Here is a 21,424-nt window from a genome sequence, read left to right on the forward strand (position 1 = left end):
GTCTAGGTCACTTACTCAGATCAAGTCAATTTTCCATTTGAGGTGCTCTAAACATACAGAGTGTGCATACCTGCTATGTGAAACATATATGGCATGCTGCATTACGGCTGCACAGGAGAGCAGATTGTTATGTTCCTACTGCAGTTGAATCACATGTCAAGTGCTGACACCAGTTTTGACTGTCTGTTTTTATTCCTTCAAGCAGAGATACAATTATTGCCACTGAATCTTAGGTGCTTAATCATCTCCTCTGTCATTTTTTTTTCTCCATCTGTCAGTGTGTGCAGAAATTCACTATTGTTGCTATACACATGCATTTTTGTTCCACTTCAGATGCTTAGTAAACGCAGCCCTCAGCTTAGTGTCAGCTTAATGAAATGTAATGTAATCCTGTGCCGGTCCTGCTCCTCAGGCTCTCTGATCCAGCTGCCGTCGGTTGAGCGAGGGAAGCTAAGTAAGGTCCGTCTAGGCTCTCTCTCTCTAAAGAAGGAAGGGGAAAGGCAGTGCTTCCTCTTCACCAAACACTTCCTTGTCTGCACACGCAGCTCTGGTGGAAAACTGCACCTTCTCAAGGTGAGAACCCCTTCACCTCAGTAGTTTAAGTAGATCTCAGAGAGGAAATACATTTTTTAATTGATACAAAATGCCAATAAACTGTTAAACTAATATTTGCTATTAAACTCTTGCAGCAAGGTGGAGTTTTGTCCCTAATTGACTGCACACTCATAGAGGAACCAGACGCCAATGACGAGGAGTGTAAGTTTTCTACATCAATGAAGCAGTGTGTCCACATTGGCAGACACACAGGCAGCTCTTATTGGCTCATTCAGGCCCTTCAACATTCATAGGGGTTAATTGGTGTCAGATGATAAGTGTCTGGAAATTACTTCCCTTTAAATATCAGATGCTCACCCCTTTAAATGTCAGGTTTTGGTCATTTGACATCACAGGTTTTTTTCTGAGCATTTGCAAATGGGGAGATTGATAAAACAACTACACACACGCACGCACGCACACACACACACACACACACACACACACACAGGTGCTAAGACAATCATATGCATGTGCACACTTGCCTTCTACACACACCTTTACACTTAAGCCCTGGGGGGGGGGGGGGGGGGGGGGGGGTAGAATGGCGCTAGCAGGTCCACTTAATTAACCCTCTGTGTGTGTGTGTGTGTGTGTGTGTGTGTGTGTGTTTATGTATGTTTGTGTGTGCAAGCATTTTTTTTTACTATCTTGCAGTGCTGGACTGTAAAAAGTTCTTTCTTTTTTCCTCTATCACACAGCCAAAGCTGGCGGCCAGGTATTTGGACAGCTGGACTTTAAGCTTGTAGTAGAGCCGTCAGATTTACCTTCATTCACTGTGGTGTTACTGGCACCATCGCGGCAGGAGAAGGCAGCATGGACTAGTGATATTAGCCAGGTAATACACAAAGTCACACAAACACACACCCAAGCAAACACAGAATAACAAAACCTCCAAATAGCAAGATCATGTCTCCACCGGGCATTGAGAAGGCTTTGTGATAAGTAAACACAGACAAGGGTGCAGTTCCCCAGGGGTGAGTTCAGCTCACTGCCTCCGTACTTCACAAACAGAGTAGCACCATACAAGCGTGTCAGACTGGATTACTTCTTACCAGCTAAAAATGACACTGACAGTTTTAAAAGGCTTCTACCAGAAATATTTTCACGACAATTCTCAGAATTTTTTTTAATTTGACAAAAGCGCACAGTTAAACAAATGACTGCTTTAAAGGCTATTCAAGTATTTTTCTCACATGTCAACATAACATGTTTTGTCATGCTGAATGCCATCCATCATCTACTTTAAGTTGTGTAGGTCAAATAAACATGAAAATAATTTGTATATAATCTCATCCAAGGGTTAAAATCGAGGGCAACTGGACTTGGATGAAGATCCTGATACAGAACTGAAGAAACCTCGTGGATGAGAGGTGAAATGTCTCTTCAACCATGTCCAGGTGCCCTTGATTTTAACCCTCCTTGGATGACTATGACCTGATGACTGAGAGTCTTCACAGACGTATATATTCTCACTTTCCCCCTCTCATACCATAATTCTTTAACTTGATTCTCTCATTACAACTCTTCCTTTTCTCTCTACCTCTGTAGTGTATAGATAATATCCGCTGTAATGGCTTGATGACCAGTGTATTTGAGGAGAACTCTAAAGTCACTGTGCCTCATATGATCAAGTAAGTATGTTTGTGTTTGCGAAGAGAACACCCATCTCTTCATGTCAATGTTGCAAAACATACGTTTATGATTAAGCATACCTTGGTGAAAATGTTACAGTTGTGTTGTTGTAAATTGTTAGGCTGTATGTTATGTATTATGCTTTTTTTAAATATTCATTTATGCTGTTGCTGAAATTTGCTTAAAAATATTCTTTGGTATCCTCTCTTATTTTTTACCTCCTTTGGAATATATGTATTTTCTTTATTAATTTCTCTCTTTTACTTGGCTGTTTTTGCTCAGTTACTTTCATAACCTTCTCCTTGCTTAGCAGCCCAGCAGTCACCCATGCTCGGTTATGTGTGTGTGTATGTGTGTACGTGTGTATCCATCAGATCCGATGTGCGTCTCCATAAAGATGATGTTGACATTTGCTTCAGCAAGACGCTCAACTCCTGCAAGGTCCCCCAGATCCGCTATGCCAGTGTGGAGCGGCTCCTCGAGAGGCTGACCGACCTGCGCTTCCTCTCCATTGACTTCCTCAACACCTTCCTGCACACATACAGGATTTTCACCACGGCATCGGTCGTCATGGACAAACTGGCCGATATCTACAAGAAGCCCTTCTCCTCCATACCTATCAGGTCATGCAATGAAAAAACACACAAATGACGTGAGCTGTAGACGCAGACAAAAATCACACACATTCTGTACTCACACATCACCACCGCAGAGGTAAAGGCATCTCATTCATCTTCCATATTGCCCCTTTACTAGTATGGACACGCAGCAGCTCCCGCCTCTGTCCTCAAGGTTGAATACACGTTGGCTGAAATACATACCAGCCTGTGTGTGGAGGCCAGCAGAACAGATGCTTCAACAAAGTTTTTGGCACAGCCATAGGAATATACTGTGTGCCAGATGAGGAGTTTCTCTCTCTCTCGCTCTCTCTACTTTATTCACGCACTCTTTCTCTCATTAGGTATCTGGCTGCATCAGAACTGTGTATTTATATTCCTTCCATGGCTTTACTTAACTTAGCATTTCAACTGGAAAGCTTTTCTTCTGCCAAGGCCAGGTTTGTATATAAAGCCTTACTTGCCATTACCTGTGGCTGCCTTCCCTTGAAGAGAACAAGGAGGACTCATCCAGAGACCAGAGGTGCGCAGGAAGGGTAGTTAGGGTGTGTTTCTTGAAATTTTACTTAAACAGGATATGCTTCATTTTTGCTATAAATGCCAAATCTTTTTTTTCACTCCTTCATCCACCAGAGAATAGGGCTGGCATAGAAATACATATAGACATTCATGCCATCACCAGGTCAAAGTTTTAATTATCACGTGAAACATCTTGCAGATGGATTATCACAAACTCTTGCACAGACATTCATGGTTCCCAGATGACGTATCTTTGTTCAGGTCAGAATTGTAATTGGTCCAATAGCCTACTTTGGTTTAGGACCAAATACCTGCTAACTGAATGACATTCCCCATTACTTTAGTGTTTAGTGCTAATTATCGAATGTTACCATGCTAACACACTAGACCAAGATGATAAACATTATACTTGCTAAACATCAACATGGTTGCACACTAACACGAGCATTTAGCTCAAAGCTATTGCTGTGCCTAAGTATAGCCTCACAGACTGCTAGCTGTGTATTTATATTTAATGTCTCTTTTTTATTTTTATATGTATTTCTCTTGCAGTGATTATTTTTTCAAAATATTGTAATGAGGATATATTGATGATTAGATCGAACCTTTGGGGACAATTCTGTTCTAGGACTGAAAAATATGGGCCCCCCCCCCCCCCCCATGTTGTCATATGTTAATATCAGTGGTAGAATATAACTAAGTACCTTTACTCAAGTACTGTATTTAAGTAAAATTTTCAGGTACTTGTACTTAAGTATATCCAATTTATGCTACTTTATACATCTACTCCACTAGATTTCAGAGGGATATGTTGTACTTTTTACTTTACTACATTTATTTAACTGCTACAGTTACTATTTACTATTATGTTTCATACATAACATATGATAAATTTGTTAAATATTAAAGGCCCCACAGACTCTCACTGGTGTTTTCAATTATGTTGCTGATTAGACCTACTTAGGCAAAGCTGTGCTGGGATTTCTGTGAAGTCATCATATTCGTATTGCACATGATAATGTGTACAAATTATTATATTTTGTACCTATTATGATAAATAAAATATATAATCTTTCAGAATGTTAAAGGCTCAATAATCTCTGAAATGGGGCCATTTTGCATCTTGAGCATTTTTGCCTGTAATATTTACACTGTGGTATTATATCTGAATAACCACTGGTTAATATCTGGGAGACTGAACATACGCTGCTGTTCTCTCACTCACACGCTGCCTCCCCTCCTCCTCAAACACACCTTTCCTTTTCCTTTTAAGAGAATCATTTATCATCCTTCCATCATCTTCCCTTAAACCATCTTTTATCTCTGTCACATCTCCTACTTACATTTTCATTTCTCAATCTAACCATCACACATATACATGTAATCATTTTTTCTGTGTCATCCATCCCCCTGTCTCTTCATGTCCCCTTCAACTACAGGGCGCAGTACCACTCATTTGACCGTCTGTCCATCTCATCCATCTGTCCTGACTACAGTCTGAAGATCAAGAAGATAGCCATGGATCAGTCCAAGTAACCAACTCTTCTCTGTCTCTTTCCAACTTTTACTGCGTGTTCTTCCTTTCCTCTGGTCTTGGTCTGATACCTTACTGGTGCATGACTTTCCCCCGTACGTGAATGGACAACTCATTAGGGGTTGTAAATTGACCACTTACAAACATTTTAGGTTGATGATATGTAGACTGTCTTCAATCTGCGGCTCATCTGTAGCATGTTCTCTCATTGGAGCATCACTTACTCAAGGCTGTTTTTCCTCTCCAGTCTGTTTTATATCCTTTTCTTAAGCATCTTCCGCTGCGTGCTTCTTCCTTTTCTTCTGCTTGCTTCAAAGTATTCAAAAGCATTCCTCTCTGCCTTTCATGTGTCATTCCTTCATCTATCCTCCTTTCATTTCTCTTCCTCCTTTTTCAATCTGGGATGCAATTTGTTTTTCCATTTCCTGCTGAATTACAGGCTTGTGTGAATAAATGATGCCTGAGTTTATCTATGCATGATTACTCCTCCCTTGATGTAGCACTGTACATATGACTCTCTGAGCAGTGTTAATGTCACCACGAAACAAAAATGCTTGTTGATTAATGCTTTTGCACTTTCATTGCCTAGAAAATAAGCCGTTTAAATGTTGCAAATGTAATCTGCAAGAAGACATTTATGTATTTTTTTCTGCTCTAAACAAGTGGATATATTTTAGTTGACTATGATGTTCCTATTTTAGGCACATAATCAGGTGCTAAAATCACAGTAACCTTAAGTTTTTGAGGGTGTTCACGTACACATTTTTTTCAGTGATGATTTAATGATTTAATTAGAATCATTTTATACATATACCCACAGTTGTAAGACAGTGTAGCAAAACAATGATCCTGAACATTTAAACATTTTTCAAGATTTAATCCCCTGGTCAAGAGACCAAGTTCATTCAGAGCTTGTTCATTCAAAACAGCTGCCTGGAAATGACACAGATGAAAGCAGTTAAAATGTACCAAATTAAAATTGAAAGTTAGCATGGTAGCCTCAAAGACACTGTTTAATTTTCAGCCCAGTGCTGGAGTACAGACACAACACAATAAAAATTGTGTCACTGCTCTAATACTTTATGGACCGCACTGTATGTGCCCACTCAAGTCACTCTGAATAACTACATTAGTTAAATGCCCCAAATGTGACACTAAATGCTTTGAGGTCCCCAGTATGCTGCAGAATCTCAAATTCTTCCATGAGACACATAAAGCAGACATGCTATTTGTTTCTAATGCAGGAAAACTATCTGAGAAAATGTATTTGCTATTGAAAGTTTTACACTATTTGGCTTACAGACAAACAAGTGCTTGCTTCAATTACACATATTCTTATCATTCTTTTCTCCTTTTCCCTGACCTCTCTCTTTATTGTTTCTTAAAAGTTCTCTTATTTTGGTAACATATTGCTCTTTTTCCCCTTTCAGGTCTTTGGAGCTGTTCTTCGCCACCAATCAGAATAACAGAGGTGGTGAGCATATAAACGACAAATCTCCTCGTCTCTGCCGCAAATTCTCCTCCCCCCCTCCTCTGTCCATCCCGTCCCGCACCTCCTCTCCAGTACGAACACGAAAGCTCTCCCTCCACTCCCCCATCACTGGCAGGGTTGGAGGCCTCGACCTAACCAGTCCTCTGTCAAACTCCAGTGTTAATAACACTTCCCAGTCTGCTGCCAGTAGCCCCACGTCTGCCCACACCCCCCAAACCCCGACATCTCAGACCCCGACTCCGACCACCTCCTCTCCTCCTCCTCCTCCCTCTTCCACTTCTCCTCCACCCAACAACTCCAAACCACCGCAGGACCAAGTTCCTCCCATTCCCTCGTCCCCGGACCAGAGTCCCTGCTCAACTGCAGAGGGAGAGGAGGTGCCGAAGATCGACCCCTTCTGTGGTAAACTGAGACGGAGCATCCGCAGAGGTATGTTATAGTTTCCACACAAATACAGTGCAAAAAAAATCTATACAGTACAGAACATTAGGGCTGGGTTTTGTTTGAGATGTATCTGTATCAGTGCTGATGCTGAGCTTTGGTACTGACATAAAAACAATACTGACACTAAAACCTTACTATGAGAAATATTACCATGCTTTTTGAAATAAAATGCTCTTTTTAACTTGGCAGAAATGTGCCAAATTCTAAATATCTAAACACAAGGAGGACTACAAATATTTTTACTGAAAAATATAGTCTAAAAGTAGCAAAACCAGATTTCAACCAGGAATGAACTGATCAGAGAATAAAGAATAAATACTTAGTGATTCTCACCAACATGTGGTCACACACCCTTCATCCAAGAGACAATTGCTACATACGCGTCACTCAAAGACACGAATGCAAGGAGATAATGATGTCCCACCAGGCGCCTGTTCTGCTCTTCCGAGGAACACTTCACACTGTGTCATATGTATGTGGGAGCATATGTAACCATATGGTTAGAAGTGAGTTCCTTTGCACCTTTAGCCACACCCAACAGTGATGTCACGGTGTACTGACACTCACTGGAGTACACTGTGACATCACTGTACCAAGATAGTGGAGGTATAAAAACCCCAAGCATTTCCGGGCCGTCAAATTACTCTTGAACCAGATTAAAATCAGTGCCAGCTTCTACTACCTGACAAAAAGTTTTACAAAATTGAATGATTCCAATTAGTTTTGGGGGCTGTAACAGCATGAGCAGATGCTTTAAACTCAAAATGTGCTTCTACATTGTGCTTAGCTTATTACCATGAGAGACTTTATAAACGTGTGCAGTTTGTTCTGCCAGCATATAAACTGTATATTCTCTACGACTGAATATTGATATATAGAGTCTTTGTGCGCTGAAATGCTTATGAAGAGCTGGAGGTCATTGATCAAATGACACAGTGTGAAGTGTTCCCCGGAAGAGCAGAACAAGCGCCTGGTGGGACATCATTATCTCCTTGCATTCGTGTCTTTGAGTCAGCTAAGCTAACCTCCCACCATACATGCTCAGATCTACTAATAGTGGTGTTAAACAGTCCTCTCATACTGGAGAGCGATAGCGACAGGGCATCTGAAGCAGCACAGCAAGGACAAGCTACAGTTAGACCCTCATTGTGTAAGAGTGTGTGCACATGAGCGTGTGCATTTGTGACAGCTGCTAACCGCTCACTAGGAGACAAAACCATTAGTGCTTATACCATTGAGCCACTCTCACCTCCTCTGTATACAGTCTCTCAGCTTATTTAGTGTAGAAGTACTACACTGTGAGCTAAATAACGCAAATAGATGTAGCACATACAACTATTTGCAAAATTTCCTGTATGTTTGTTAATCTTCTCCCTTTTTTGGCCTTTCTCTTTCAGTGACAAATTGCCAGTGTAACATTAAGAATCAGGCGAAGCCTTTGTGTCATTCAAGATACCCAAATTAAATTAGTTTGAATTAAACAACATATTTCTTTCCAAAGGAAAACACCAGGATAAATAAGTAGCAACAAGAGCATCTACAGTAGGGCTCCAGGTAATCAGGTACTGCGTGGTGTTTACTGTACTTAAGGCCAAACACTGGTGACAAAGTAAACCTGAATGAATAAGCGTAGAAATGTGATGAATGCAGATGCTCCCACACAGGGAATAAGGGGTCACTGAATGGTTAGATAAGTGTGAAAATTATGTTAAACATACTGTATGCCATGGCCTTGAAAGTTGCCATAGATTGTCACTTAGATAATCCATGGCTAGGACCGCTGAAGCTGTTCTGGAGGCTTTGGAGGCACTTTATTTTTGTTTTTCTTTAAATTGGTCACCCCATTCAGGTTCAGCTGTAATACTTGCTAATATTTGTAATGGAAAATGTCCTTATACACTAATATTGTTATGCAGCTGTCTTAGCGAGGAAGGGTGTAGGAACCAACTGCCCTGAAATGAAGGCGTATCAAGGACAGTCAGATAAGAAACTCTCTAACAAGCTACTTTCCCATGGGAACCTTCACCTAGCTGCAACGTAATAAAATTATCAAACACCAAACGGTGAAACATAGGCCTCTAATAACACAGCATAAAAGGTAAAACAATAAACACAGTAAAATATAAAATTTCCATCACATATCCCAAAACACACTTGAATTATTTATCACTTTATGGTCACTGTGTGTCTGTATTTGTGTTGGCACATCCAAAAGGTCAGATACGTGTTTGCATTATCAAACACATGCATGTTTGCACTTTCACAAATGCTCACACATAAACAAAATGTGAAGGGTACAAATATGTCTTGATAGTCCACTGGTTATACTGAGTGATCTTTGCATGGCTGTGAACTAAAGAATAATTAAGTTCTCCTCTCCAGTGGACCAGCAACAGTAACAGCTATCATCGTCAGTATTATTCTTGTCCTTCTCCTCTCCCTCTGTCTAGCTGTGCTGGAGTCAGTATCACTCGAGAAAATCATCCCAGAGTCTCCTCAGAGCAGTGAAGCAGGAGACATGTCTCCATGTCGCTCTCCTTCCACACCTCGACACCTCCGCTACAGACAGCCTGGAGGTAACAATTTGTGTGTGGTTTATGACTCATAACTAGGCCGCAATGCCATGACCAGAGGCCCTCGCAGTGGGCATTGCTGTGCCCACTGACAGGACACTCTGCAGAGCCAGGCAAAGATCCCTGACCCTGGAGACTGACATCTTTAGTACAGCAGCACAGTACGAAGCTCAATAACAGCCAGACCATGGCTCTGTGTGACTGTGTGTGTTTGACTGTAAATGTCTTGGGATTGTTGTCCTTGAGGTGGGCCCAGTTAGATAGACTGCCTGGATGACTTTAAAGAGAGTCTGTCATGTACAGTATGTAGGAAGGCTGCAGCGCCAACAAGCATTAGTTTAGCTTGACTTCCGATAATCATGATTAAAAAACTTGGCCATTGTCTCAAAGTAAAATTTGCTAATAATCCTAGCCATTCAATTTGCAACACTTTCTAACACATAGTCTGTAATTTACAGATTATGTTTTCAGTATTCTGACTTTGTTTTATATAGGTAATTTTAGTGTTGTAGTACTCAAGACCAGTCTTAAGACCACTTTTTGATAGTCTTGGTCTCGTCTCGGACTCGACCGCATTTGTGCTTGGTCTCGTCTTGGTCTCGGACATTGAGGACTCGGGATTTTGTTTCAAGATTAGTCAAGACCATAACTTTGGGAATATCAATAAATTGCTTTTGCATTGTCTGATTTATTTGTTAACATCCTAACTTTGATTGGATGTAAAACGTATTGCTTCAAATTAAACTAATAACCCTAATTAAAAATGTTTTGTTACCATTAACGACTGTCACCCCTCCCCACAATGGTAAGCATGGAAAAGGAGTTAGAGTGTTGAATAAAGATGCTTACATTGATTTTAGCTCTTAGTGTTTGTATCTGGGTGTGTTAATGGGAATGTGGATTTTTCAGATCAATTTGAGAAGTACCTATGATTTGTTCCACATTTTATTGTGTGTCATGTAATATGGGGAACCGGTCTTGGTCTTGACTCAGTCTCGCTCTCCCACGGTCTTGGTCTCAACTTGGTCTCAGCCCCTAAAAGTCTTGGTCTTGTTTTGGTCTTGTTAAACTCTGGTCTTGGTCTTGACTTGGTCTCAGTTTGGCTTGACTACAACACTAGGTAATTCACATGAATAGTGAGGCAAACCTTTTGCCATGTACATACTGGTGTGAATATTTCATCAAAAGGTTACCAAGCGAGTGACCAATTATTTAGTTAATAATTAGGTTGACACAGGAAAATTCACAAAACAATGGTTGTGTGTCTGCAGTCCAGTCAGGGGAGAACTCACGCTGCTCAGTCTCTCCTGCTTCAGCCTTTGCTATTGCCACAGCAGCAGCAGGACATGGCACAACACCAGGTACACACACACACACACACATGCGCACACACACACACACACACACGCGCTGATTTAACATACTGTAAACTTCAACTAAAGCACCGGTGTGTTGTCTAAAGTGTCTAATGTCATGCAATACAAAAAAGCATTGAAAATTATTTTATCAAAAGGAAATAAAGTAATTTGTTACTTTGTTATATTATCTGTTAGCAGAAGTTATTAGGTACTGTGAAGATTAGGATTTTATATGCAAAACATATGACCAGTTCATACTATATATTGTATTACTATAAACTACTGTGCATTGTGTAGTTATGTAGTAGAAGTAGCACTGCCTCGACCAATTAAAACATTGAAACTATAAAAAAGGGTTGATTCACTCAAATGACAAAAAAATTTAGTTTCGTCAGTCTTCATCCGTTGTATCACTCCAAGCAGAGAGTTTAGTTTTTGTTTGGCCAGATCTGAAGTCCCTGAGATTTCTGATGCTGGTTGTGGTCCAAGCGTTTAAGAACTATTTTTAAAAAAAATTAACAGTAAGATCTCTTTGCAGAAATTATGTCTCACTGTCTTCCATACACCACACTGAACTGTGGATAACAGAAATTACTTTTTGTAATAGAACAAGACCAAGAAAATGAAAATGCTTGACAGTGATGTCTGTAATTATCTGAACCTCAATTTGGGTGAACTGACCCTTTAAAACATCATCCATACCATCCATCCATCCATCCATCGTCAACCGCTTATCCTGCGTACAGGGTCGCGGGATCATCCATACCTTAATATATTAAAACTCCATTACTTTTAATAGTTAAGTACATTTAGCTGCAAATATTTCTTCCTTTATTTACTTTTAAGTACATTATTTTAATACTTTTCAACCACCTGATGGATCTTGTTTATGTTGGTAGATACAGTAAAGCTCCAGACTATGAATAAAGTTTTATATTTTTACACAATAATAACAAATTCTCTGTCTCTCTTTTCGTTTTTTGGTTTTTCTTGATGCTCCAGCATTTACTAACTCTGAAAGAACTTGTGATAAAGAGTTCATCATCCGCCGAGCTGCAACTAACAGAGTGCTCAACGTGCTGCGGCACTGGGTCTCCAAACACTCACAGGTTCTTCTGCACCCACTACTGTCTGTCTGTCTGTCTGTGCGTGTGTGTGTGTCTGTGAGGGGTGATCAAGTCTGCGGTCTCATTAAAGCAGATGTCTGATGCACTCTCTCTCTGCTCCACTGCTCTTACTTGAGCATGTAAACAGCAATATGTACACAAACACGCACTGAATATTGTTACCGTGTCAATTGGACAACCTGCCTCAGTGCACCTACCTACTCCTCTGTTTCACAGTCAGTGTTGCCTCTAATGAATTGAATATCACGGTAATTGCCTGACTCCCTGCTTAGAGGTCTAACTGCATTGATCTGTTTCATGTATTTTTCTTCAATAATACAAAATGCTGTGATGACAGGCCAGCTTTAGACGGCTTATTAGCGCAGACGCAAGCACAAACGCACACGTATACACCCACTCACATTTTTCTTTGGGAAGCCAAAGAACAAAGAGCTTGTTAAAAGTGACCTTTGAACAAGAGTTTAATTGGGGTAGGAGTGAAAGGGGAAAATTCAGTTGAAGGGGGTTTAAAGATGGGAAGGAGTGTGGGGATCCAGGAAGAGGAATGGACAGTTGGAAGCCATGAAGGATTATACAGCAGTGATTGATGATTGGTCAAGGGGGGAGACTAGAGAAAGAAAAATTTAAATTATTTGGTTAGCCTTCACGTCTTTGGTTAAAGTCTGGTTATTAAAGTTTAGATCAGAATTAGGTTCAGATTAATGTTAGGGTACTAGCTGAGAATAGGCATGTAGTGGTGGGAGCTGGAGAACCCATCCCATTTGTCTGTGAGGGTCCTTTCGAGTATAGAAGTTAATTTATATTTGTGTTCAGGACTTTGAGATGAATGGGGAGCTGAAGATGTCGGTGATCTGTCTCCTGGAGGAGGTGCTCAGAGATCCAGACCTTCTGCCTCAGGAGAGAAAAGCTACTGCCAACATACTAAGGTACAGCACACACAAAATTAAATGCAAAAATAGTATAGTTTTATTTTATTATGAAATTATAATGAAAGCACCCCCTTATTATTCTATTATGTTATGGTCTACTGTATTCTTTACAGTAAATCCTCTTCTGTTTCATTCTGTTCTTTACTCTTTTATTCTATCCTGTTTTATTCTTTTATATTATTCTCTCGTAGTGCCCTTTCTCAGGACGAGCAGGACGATGCCCAGCTGAGGATAGAGGACATCTTACAGATGGTGAGAAAACTGCAGCACATAAATTCCTCTGATATATTTTTTAAGTCATTGCAACATGCTAAGATTTTATGATTAACTAGTTATTATTCTGTTGGATTAATTAAGTAACAGAAGACTGCAGAGAACAGAAACTCTATCCTTTGCAGCAAAATATAAATCTCTTGTTATTGGAAACTGGCTGAGTGACATAGCTTTTAATTTGAATCTGCATATTTATGTAGTTCTCCATGGGATGACCTTGTTTGATGAAGTTAGCCCCCCTGAAGTACTTACACATTAATACACACATTCCCCTTGTTACCTGCCCTTTACCAGTAACCAGAGATGCAAACATTCAGGAGTCACGAGCGCCCCTGATTAACTGTCTGGACTTTATAATGACTGGAAGTTACAAATAGACACACATTGCCTTAGTAAGATGTGAAAAGCCTTGGTCAGAACACACTGTTCTACCCTCCTGGCAGGAGAGGTTAATACACCCTCTCCTGACTGTGACTGTCTCCAGGGGACTGCCAACTGTCATAAAACATATTCATCATAGCCGGTCTCTTTATTAGATATTTATATCTCCTTGTTATTTGTGTTTGTGTTATGGTGTGAGCACTTATTTGTTTACGACTCTGTTTGTCTCTGTATGTGTGTGTCCATGTGTGTTTAGGCGGACTGTCCGAAGGCAGAGTGCTTTGAGTCTCTCTCAGCGATGGAGCTGGCTGAGCAGATCACTCTGCTCGATCACATCGTCTTCAGAGGCATTCCTTATGAGTCAGTCTTCTCATAACACTGTCACACTGTTCTGCATTGGGCCAAACAAAACTAAATCACCTTTGTGGATTATTATGAGACCAGTTAATCACCACAGTTTCCCCCTGTATTTTCATGGAAAAGTGAGGAGGAAAACTGGAGGCATTTAACTTTACAACTCCAAATGTTACATTTTTATTTGCAAAGAGTTTGACTTAATATTGAATTTACATTGACCTATATGATACTGACATCATTATGTGTCAAACTGCTGCTATGATAAAGGTTTCTCCCTCAGATCAGCTTTGTGAGCAAACACCTGCAATTACATTTTAGATGATTTGCTCTGTGTATTTAGTCATTTAATTCTTTGATAATGGGTTTAGGAAATAATTGTTCCTTTCGTTAGCACCAATTCATCCCAGTTTCCTACTGTTGGTTAGGTAAGGTGGGTCGCACATTGAAAGTAATTAAACGCAACATGATGTATTGTTCTATATAATGACACATATTTATCCATGCCATATCATACAGTGGGTGAAATGCTTTTTGTTGTGTTTACAGAATCATTCAATTCTTCAGTTTGTTAAATGAAATACCAATTAACACAAGAAGGAAAGCTGAAAGCTAACTTTTAAATAGTTATAACTAGAAGCAAAGCGTTTCTGTCATTTCTCAAACCTGGATATTTTGATTGGATTTAGATTTTCATCCAACAATAATGTTATAAACACCTAGTTCAGTTCTTCACAACAGACATCTTTCTTTACTCATGGTGCTTAATTAATCAACTTGTGTGAGATTACTGTGGACTCATCACATGTGTCTGTCCTCCCTCTCTAAGAGAGTTCCTGGGCCAGGGCTGGATGAAGGTCGATAAGACAGAAAGGACGCCATACATCATGAAAACTAGTCAGCACTTCAATGATGTAAGCTCTTTCATTGTCTTTAAGCTCCTTTTCTTCCCAGACCCTTCTGTAAATATCCAGCAAGTCCTCATATATTTTCTTTTCTTTTCCTTTTGAAGATGAGTAACCTGGTGGCGTCACAGATTATGACCCATACCGATGTGGGCTCGAGGGCAAACTCCATAGAGAAGTGGGTTGCTGTGGCTGACATCTGTCGCTGTCTCAACAACTACAATGGAGTACTGGAGATCACATCCGCACTCAATCGCAGTGCCATCTTCCGTTTGAAGAAGACCTGGGCTAAAGTCAGCAAACAGGTGGAATAATGAGTTCTTAATAATAATCAATACTCTTTGTTTAATAAACCTGAAATCCTAATGTAAGAGGAATAACGTGCTGTATGTTTGTATTAAACGTGCGTATATAAAATTTACCTAGGCATAGAGGATTAGAAGAAAGTTATTTTGTCTCTGTAATGTCTTCAAATGTATATCCTCCTGGCAGAACTGATGTCATTAGAGAGTTCAGAAAAAGACAAGGCAGAGAGAAAAACAAAATTGTTAGGGTATGTGCTCTTTGCTTAATCCTGATGAACATTAAATCAATTAAAGCCACAGTCATCCAATCACCAGACAATCTGTCTCTCTACCAATTTATGCTGCCTTTTCAGGTGCAAAGTAAATTTCATTTCGTTTTATTATGATCATCTTTTATTAAGAGTAAGTGGATCTCGGTTTTAATTTAACTGTCTTGTTTGTCCCGTGTTGTTAATAATAATCTTCTTAAATGATTTTAAAGGAATATTTGTGGTTTTGTCCAGACTAAAGCCCTGATGGACAAACTGCAGAAGACCGTGTCCTCTGAGGGAAGGTTCAAAAATCTGAGGGAGACCCTGAAAAAGTGAGACTTTCAAATGATATCATTACACACATCACAAATAAGAAAATAAAAATGTGCTGTTTATTGACTTTGTTACGCATGTTCTTCATTCACACTTTCCTCCTCCAGCTGCAACCCTCCATGTGTGCCATACCTGGGAATGTATCTCACAGACCTGGCCTTTATTGAGGAAGGAACCCCCAATTTTACTGAGGAAGGTCTTGTTAACTTCTCCAAAATGAGGATGGTAGGCACATGCTAACACAAACACACACACACACACACACTGCACAAAGGGGGTCATCTGTACATGTACACTGTACTTAAATTAAATCCTACATTTCTTTAGATATCCCACATCATCAGAGAGATCCGACAGTTCCAGCAGACACCCTACCGAATAGAGCATCAAGCCAAGGTACTTTTCTGTCCAACACATTGACACAGCTGTAAATATTGGTTGCTGGTCTGAATCTTAAGGTATCTCTCCCCCCTTCAATGTTTTGTGTCCAGGTGACCCAGTACCTTCTGGATAAGACTCTGATCATGGATGAAGACACACTCTATGATCTGTCTCTGAAGATCGAACCCAGGCTTCCTGCCTGAGTTACAGCTCTTTGTGGCCCAAGGGAGCCTGCCAAACCTGGACCCCAAAGGGCAACACGCCCACGTAATCTCATCAATCAAGAGGAAGTTTTGAGAGAGCGACATGGAAATGGAAACAACACAGATAAAGACTGCAGTATGAGGTAGCTTGAGAGTTTTACAAGAGACGAAGGGAGCATGAGACAGGCTAAGAATTTCTAACGTGTCGGACTGATTGTCTTCAAGGAGAACAAGAGGAAAAGGTTTTGGTTGCGTTGCATGAGGGTTTTGAGGAAATGACATGTCTCTGTGTGTGCTCATCATTCCTCAGTCGAGAGTGTGTTGCACATGACATCACACTTCCTCAGACAGCCTGGGAGTGCAGGAAAGGCATGAAGTGAATGGATGAAATACAGTGGACATAACAGAGTAACAGAGATGTAGCATATACAGATAGTGTGACAGAGAGATGTCTGAGCTCGTGTCTCTGTGCTGTTGTCTGTGTTCTGTTGCTTGTGCATTTCTGTGCCATGTCCTGGAGCAAGAGCCCCAAAAAATGCTTTCTATCATGATGGTCACTGCATAAAACTTGCATGATTTCAGCTTGGGATGTACCTGTCTAAATCATGGCCTTCAAACTTCAGCTTAGCATGCTTCACTCTTCACCAGGGTGACCCTCTAAGCCACTATGCATCCTCTGGGAACATCAAAAAACAGCGCCTTTGAGCCTTCAAATGTAAATGTGGAAAGACAAAAAATGAAACCATAAAGATCATTTAAAAAAGTTGATATATTTTGATGAAGTGGCATATTTTTCCACTGATTAAACAATTAATGCTGTATTTGTCTTTAGTCGGTCTTTGCCTAAAGACTTCCCATGAGAATGTGGAGCTCTTTGTAAAAAAATGTCCACATGAATGATACAAAAATGAAAAACTTTATCAGTGCCTTCCACTAGCGTAGGTCAATTTTCCCCACAATTGCCAAATTACATGCATAACGTTTTATATATAAATCCTGCTTAGGCATTTTAAGATTTCCTTAAAAGATTGGACTATAGTTTTACTCATTTAGTTTTCTTCAGAAAATAGGTCATGTAGACTAAACAGTAGCATGTTAGTGTGAACACAGTAAAGTCATTGCAGCATCTAATTGTCAGCAAATATCTCCCTCTAGTGTTGACATTGTTATAACCTCTACTGACCCAAAGCTTTTCGCAGTGTTTGTGTGCAGTTTGATTATTTTGGCTTTTACAAATTGTCAGATTCTGATGTGTGTAGTCCCAGTGTGTAACTCTTGTATGTCGGCTGGGACAGTTTTTGCACTCTCTAAGATGTAGCTTTGCTTGAGTGACAGTATGATCGTTATTTAACATGCTATTTATTTCATCAGATACTATATTTATCTTATTTTTGTATATAGTGACTCCACACATATCATATGATTGATAAAGAAATACTTTTTTTGCTGTGAATATAGATTTTATTGTTTTTGTTTTTTTGTCTCTCTTGCTTTTTATGTTGAATTCTAATTTTGCATCCCAGGCTCTTGTACTGCAAGAAATCTGTTTAACTTTATTCTGGAAAAAGAAAAATCCTTTGAAGTTTAAAAAAATGTAGCATTTGAATTATCAGATTTTGTTTTCTGTATTGCTGATATGACGAACATAGTTGTCCTGCATGCACACAACAGCTGCATGTCGTGCATGTCTGACCGGACGCTTCCTGTATGTTCTCTCCCTGCTTCTCTATATTAACATTGTCTCTGTAGCTGTCGGGAGGCTCTGCTTAAAGGCATAGAAAGAATATTTTCTCCATCAAATCTGGCACGTTTGTCTCTTAGTGTACCTTAAAAAATCAAGCATAATCTTGAGGCTATGTCACCTGCATAACAGCCTGTTATGCAGTAGCAGTATGGGAAGTGATGCAGGCCTAAGGGAAAACAGAGAACTTTCCTCATAAAACAGTAATCTTGTTCCAGATTGATTAGGGGAAATGTTTTCAGGCTTTGCTTTTGGAAAAATTTGTCCTTTACACTGCGTGTGTAATACTGAGTGTCTGTTTCACATACAGGTTTGTGAATGCAGGATGCTATGTTTGTATTGTAATATTATTTTTGTGTATTTTTTCGCATTTTTCACTTGTAGGTGCAGGGGAAATAAATTCAACATGCCTTATGTGTTTGTGCATTTCCTTGGACTGTGCTGTAATTTTAGGGACATTAAGTTGCTTCAGCTTCTGCGTCCTCTGGCAATAGCTGCCCTTAATTTGAACTCCTATGCCAATTTTTCAAGATACTGTAGGGCTCCAGCAATCTCTGCTGCATCAATAAATTTCAGTTAAATTCTCGGACCAATATGGGAACTCTGCAAAAGTTTGGGGGACAAAGGAAGAATTACCTTGGTATTTTTTTATTATTAATGCAGAGGGAACCACCAGCATCAGGCTATATTACACAACAGCAGTAAAACAGTGTGCATATGTTAAGAAGGGAAGCATTACAAATTTAGGAATTAATATTCTTATTGTTAGCCAGACAACATCTAGAGATACTTCAGACAGCGAATGACTTGAGATATTTGCAATGCTTGGAACTTTATGAAGTAGGCTCTCTGTATAACCTGTTTATTTACATGTTCAAAGCCTATTCTTGTTTTAATGTTTTGGGAGACAACATATGTTCACAAACAGTGAAGGACTAAAAGCAATTGGAATAAGAACTTCCATTTTAACTCATATTAAGGCTAGTTTTCAGGCTGCATTGCAGCTGTTGTTGAGGAGTATTCCACGTTTGGGTCAGTGCTTTGGAAAGACAACCACATGTATGCATATTTAAACAAAGTTACAGTAGAGGATGGTAGGCCACATATGCTTCTGCCTGTAAAGCCAGTTGTTACTGTATCCTTCATGAAACAGTTTCTCAACCAGAGAGATGATGTCACATTCAAGTGCACAGGGAAAAATGTGTTTCTTCCTAAGAGCACCAGGGTGTGCAAACCATGTGCCAAAGCCAGGAATATGAAAATATTCATTACATACAGGCTACACAAAGCAAACATGTTGGATGCATAGACAGAGGACAATTAGCCAATCTGCCATCCTGTGGTCATAAATGGCATTGCCTGTTTTTGCACCAGTAAAGCCGTGAACAGCATACAACCTGTGATCTAATATGCTCCTTGTTTAACTAGTTACTGCTAATATCTGAGCTACTGCTGATTTGATTATGGATGAGATTTTTTAAAAGATTTCATGGGTGGGTATTCAGTCTGAATAAAAATTAACAATGTTAAACTACAGAGCACTGAAGAGTGAGAGAGACCAGACTGAGTCAAAGGGAGTGACAGATAAAATGGTACGGTGTGAATCCCAAGTTGAGCAAGTGTTTGCAAGGTGATAAAGTCGAAATGTTGTCGAGGATATGTGCCAAGTTGTAAGTGTGGGATCTGCTGCCAGTTTTAAGCACTGATAAATCAACTGGAAGGTCTCTCAGTAGGAGTTTTATAGCAGATCAACCAACATGGCTGCTGTTTCTAAGGGACAGATGGATGGCAGTTAGTTAGCAACAATGTCTGTGTGGCATCTTGGCCCTTTCCAGTCAAAGACAGAAACTCATAGGCTTACTGAAAAAATGCATTGGATATGGAAAATTAGAGGGTAAGTTTATTTTAGAGACACAATGCATAGATGGTTTTAAAAGTTTAATAAAGATATCCCTTTACAGTTTTAACATTAGGCGACCCTCTCCATGTTTGTGTAGCATTGTGCCTCCTTGTGAAACTTTGTTTCTCCACACCCTGCAGCTGGACTCTACACTGAGTGATTCAAACCTACAATAAAAACACACGTGAACTACAGGAACATTTTAAGGAAGTGGATATATTTTGAGCAGGGTTGATATCCCTGTAGACAGATAAGGTGACCCTGACCCACATTTTCATCAGCTTAAATAGGCCTATTATCCCCGGAGCACACAATATACTTTGTTTTACGACAAGTCCTGAGTCCATCAGGGCTTTAGTCTGGACAAAACCACAACAACAGTTAAACAGAGTCATGTATGTTTTTAGGTGCCTACCTTTTGAGATACAAAACTGAAGTAAAACTTTTTGTATGACAGCCCATATGTAACAAAGTAAATACTACTACTACTACTACTACTAATAATAATAATAATAATAGTTGAAAAATAATTCCAGTTTTAAGAGGAATAAGTATTACTGTGTTAGAAACAGTTCAACAGTACAAAGTACAAGTTAACACCAATCACAGATATTCAGTACATATGAAAATCCCTTTTTCTTTCTTTTTTTCCCTTTTGTTTACAGCTGGGGTCTGTGACACTCTAAACACAACTGATGACATCTTCAATAGCAATCTTCTGAAGATTGCTATTGAAGATGTCATCAGTTCAAAATCATGTTTATTAAATAAAGTAAAATTAGGACAAGTCATGCTGGGGCAGCAGGTTGAGGGTAGCGGACGCAACAGGCTCAGGAAACTGATCCGCAAGGCCAGTGACGTTGTGGGGGTGGAGCAGGACTCTCTGTCCGTGTCGTCAGAGAGGAGGATGCTGTCCAAACTACATGTCATCTTGGACAATGTCTTCCACCCACTCCATGACGTGCTGCTCAAACACAGGAGCACTTTCAGTGCAAGACTCATTCCCCCAGAATGCACCACAGAGCGCCACAGGAAGTCATTCCTGCCTGTCGCCATCAAACTTTATAACTCCTCCTTTTAAGTGTCTGACACTTAGTCAGTTATTAAACTAGACCTTATTATCTATTTTCTGTGCCATATTACCTGTTTAATCATTAATGTGCTATTTTTTCACTAGTCCTTTTTGGTTCACCATAATAATTCTTAATAATGTAAATATTGTACATACCCACACTCCTTTATATTTGTCTTTATATGTTATATGTATACTCTTATATTTATATACTTTTTATCTATCTACCTTGACAAGTAATTGTGACAAAAGAATTTCCCCTCGGGGATCAATGAAGTATTTCTGATTCTGATTCTGTATTTCTGAATTAAGAGCTGGTGAAAATTACTAATGACCTCCTTATTGCATCAGACAAAGGACTTGTCTCTGTACTGGTTTTATTAGATCTTAGTGCTGCATTTGATACCATTGACCATCAGATCCTATTGCAGAGACTGGAACATTTCATTGGCATTAAAGGAACCGCTCTAAGCTGGTTTAAGTCCTATTTATCAGACCGATTT

At 39.7% G+C, this 21,424-nt stretch overlaps 1 protein-coding gene across 1 annotated transcript in view; it reads left to right on the forward strand.

The window, feature by feature from the left end:
• The window catches only part of rasgrf2b (Ras protein-specific guanine nucleotide-releasing factor 2b), a 73,402-nt gene extending 55,039 nt beyond the window's left edge, over window positions 1-18,363 (forward strand). The window contains exons 13-29 of the mRNA XM_046033982.1: window positions 1,296-1,432; window positions 2,146-2,228; window positions 2,604-2,852; window positions 4,805-4,897; window positions 6,330-6,820; window positions 9,286-9,411; window positions 10,680-10,769; window positions 11,769-11,875; window positions 12,707-12,819; window positions 13,014-13,074; window positions 13,733-13,836; window positions 14,660-14,744; window positions 14,843-15,040; window positions 15,544-15,623; window positions 15,732-15,849; window positions 15,952-16,020; window positions 16,116-18,363. Of these exons, the coding sequence (XP_045889938.1) occupies window positions 1,296-1,432; window positions 2,146-2,228; window positions 2,604-2,852; window positions 4,805-4,897; window positions 6,330-6,820; window positions 9,286-9,411; window positions 10,680-10,769; window positions 11,769-11,875; window positions 12,707-12,819; window positions 13,014-13,074; window positions 13,733-13,836; window positions 14,660-14,744; window positions 14,843-15,040; window positions 15,544-15,623; window positions 15,732-15,849; window positions 15,952-16,020; window positions 16,116-16,208 (2,297 nt within the window). The 3' untranslated portion in view covers window positions 16,209-18,363. The remainder of the gene's footprint in view (window positions 1-1,295; window positions 1,433-2,145; window positions 2,229-2,603; window positions 2,853-4,804; window positions 4,898-6,329; window positions 6,821-9,285; window positions 9,412-10,679; window positions 10,770-11,768; window positions 11,876-12,706; window positions 12,820-13,013; window positions 13,075-13,732; window positions 13,837-14,659; window positions 14,745-14,842; window positions 15,041-15,543; window positions 15,624-15,731; window positions 15,850-15,951; window positions 16,021-16,115) is intronic.
• The last annotated feature ends 3,061 nt before the right edge of the window (window positions 18,364-21,424 follow it).

Source organism: Micropterus dolomieu, linkage group LG21 (assembly GCF_021292245.1).
Source record: "Micropterus dolomieu isolate WLL.071019.BEF.003 ecotype Adirondacks linkage group LG21, ASM2129224v1, whole genome shotgun sequence".
NCBI classification, from domain to species: Eukaryota; Metazoa; Chordata; class Actinopteri; order Centrarchiformes; family Centrarchidae; genus Micropterus; species Micropterus dolomieu.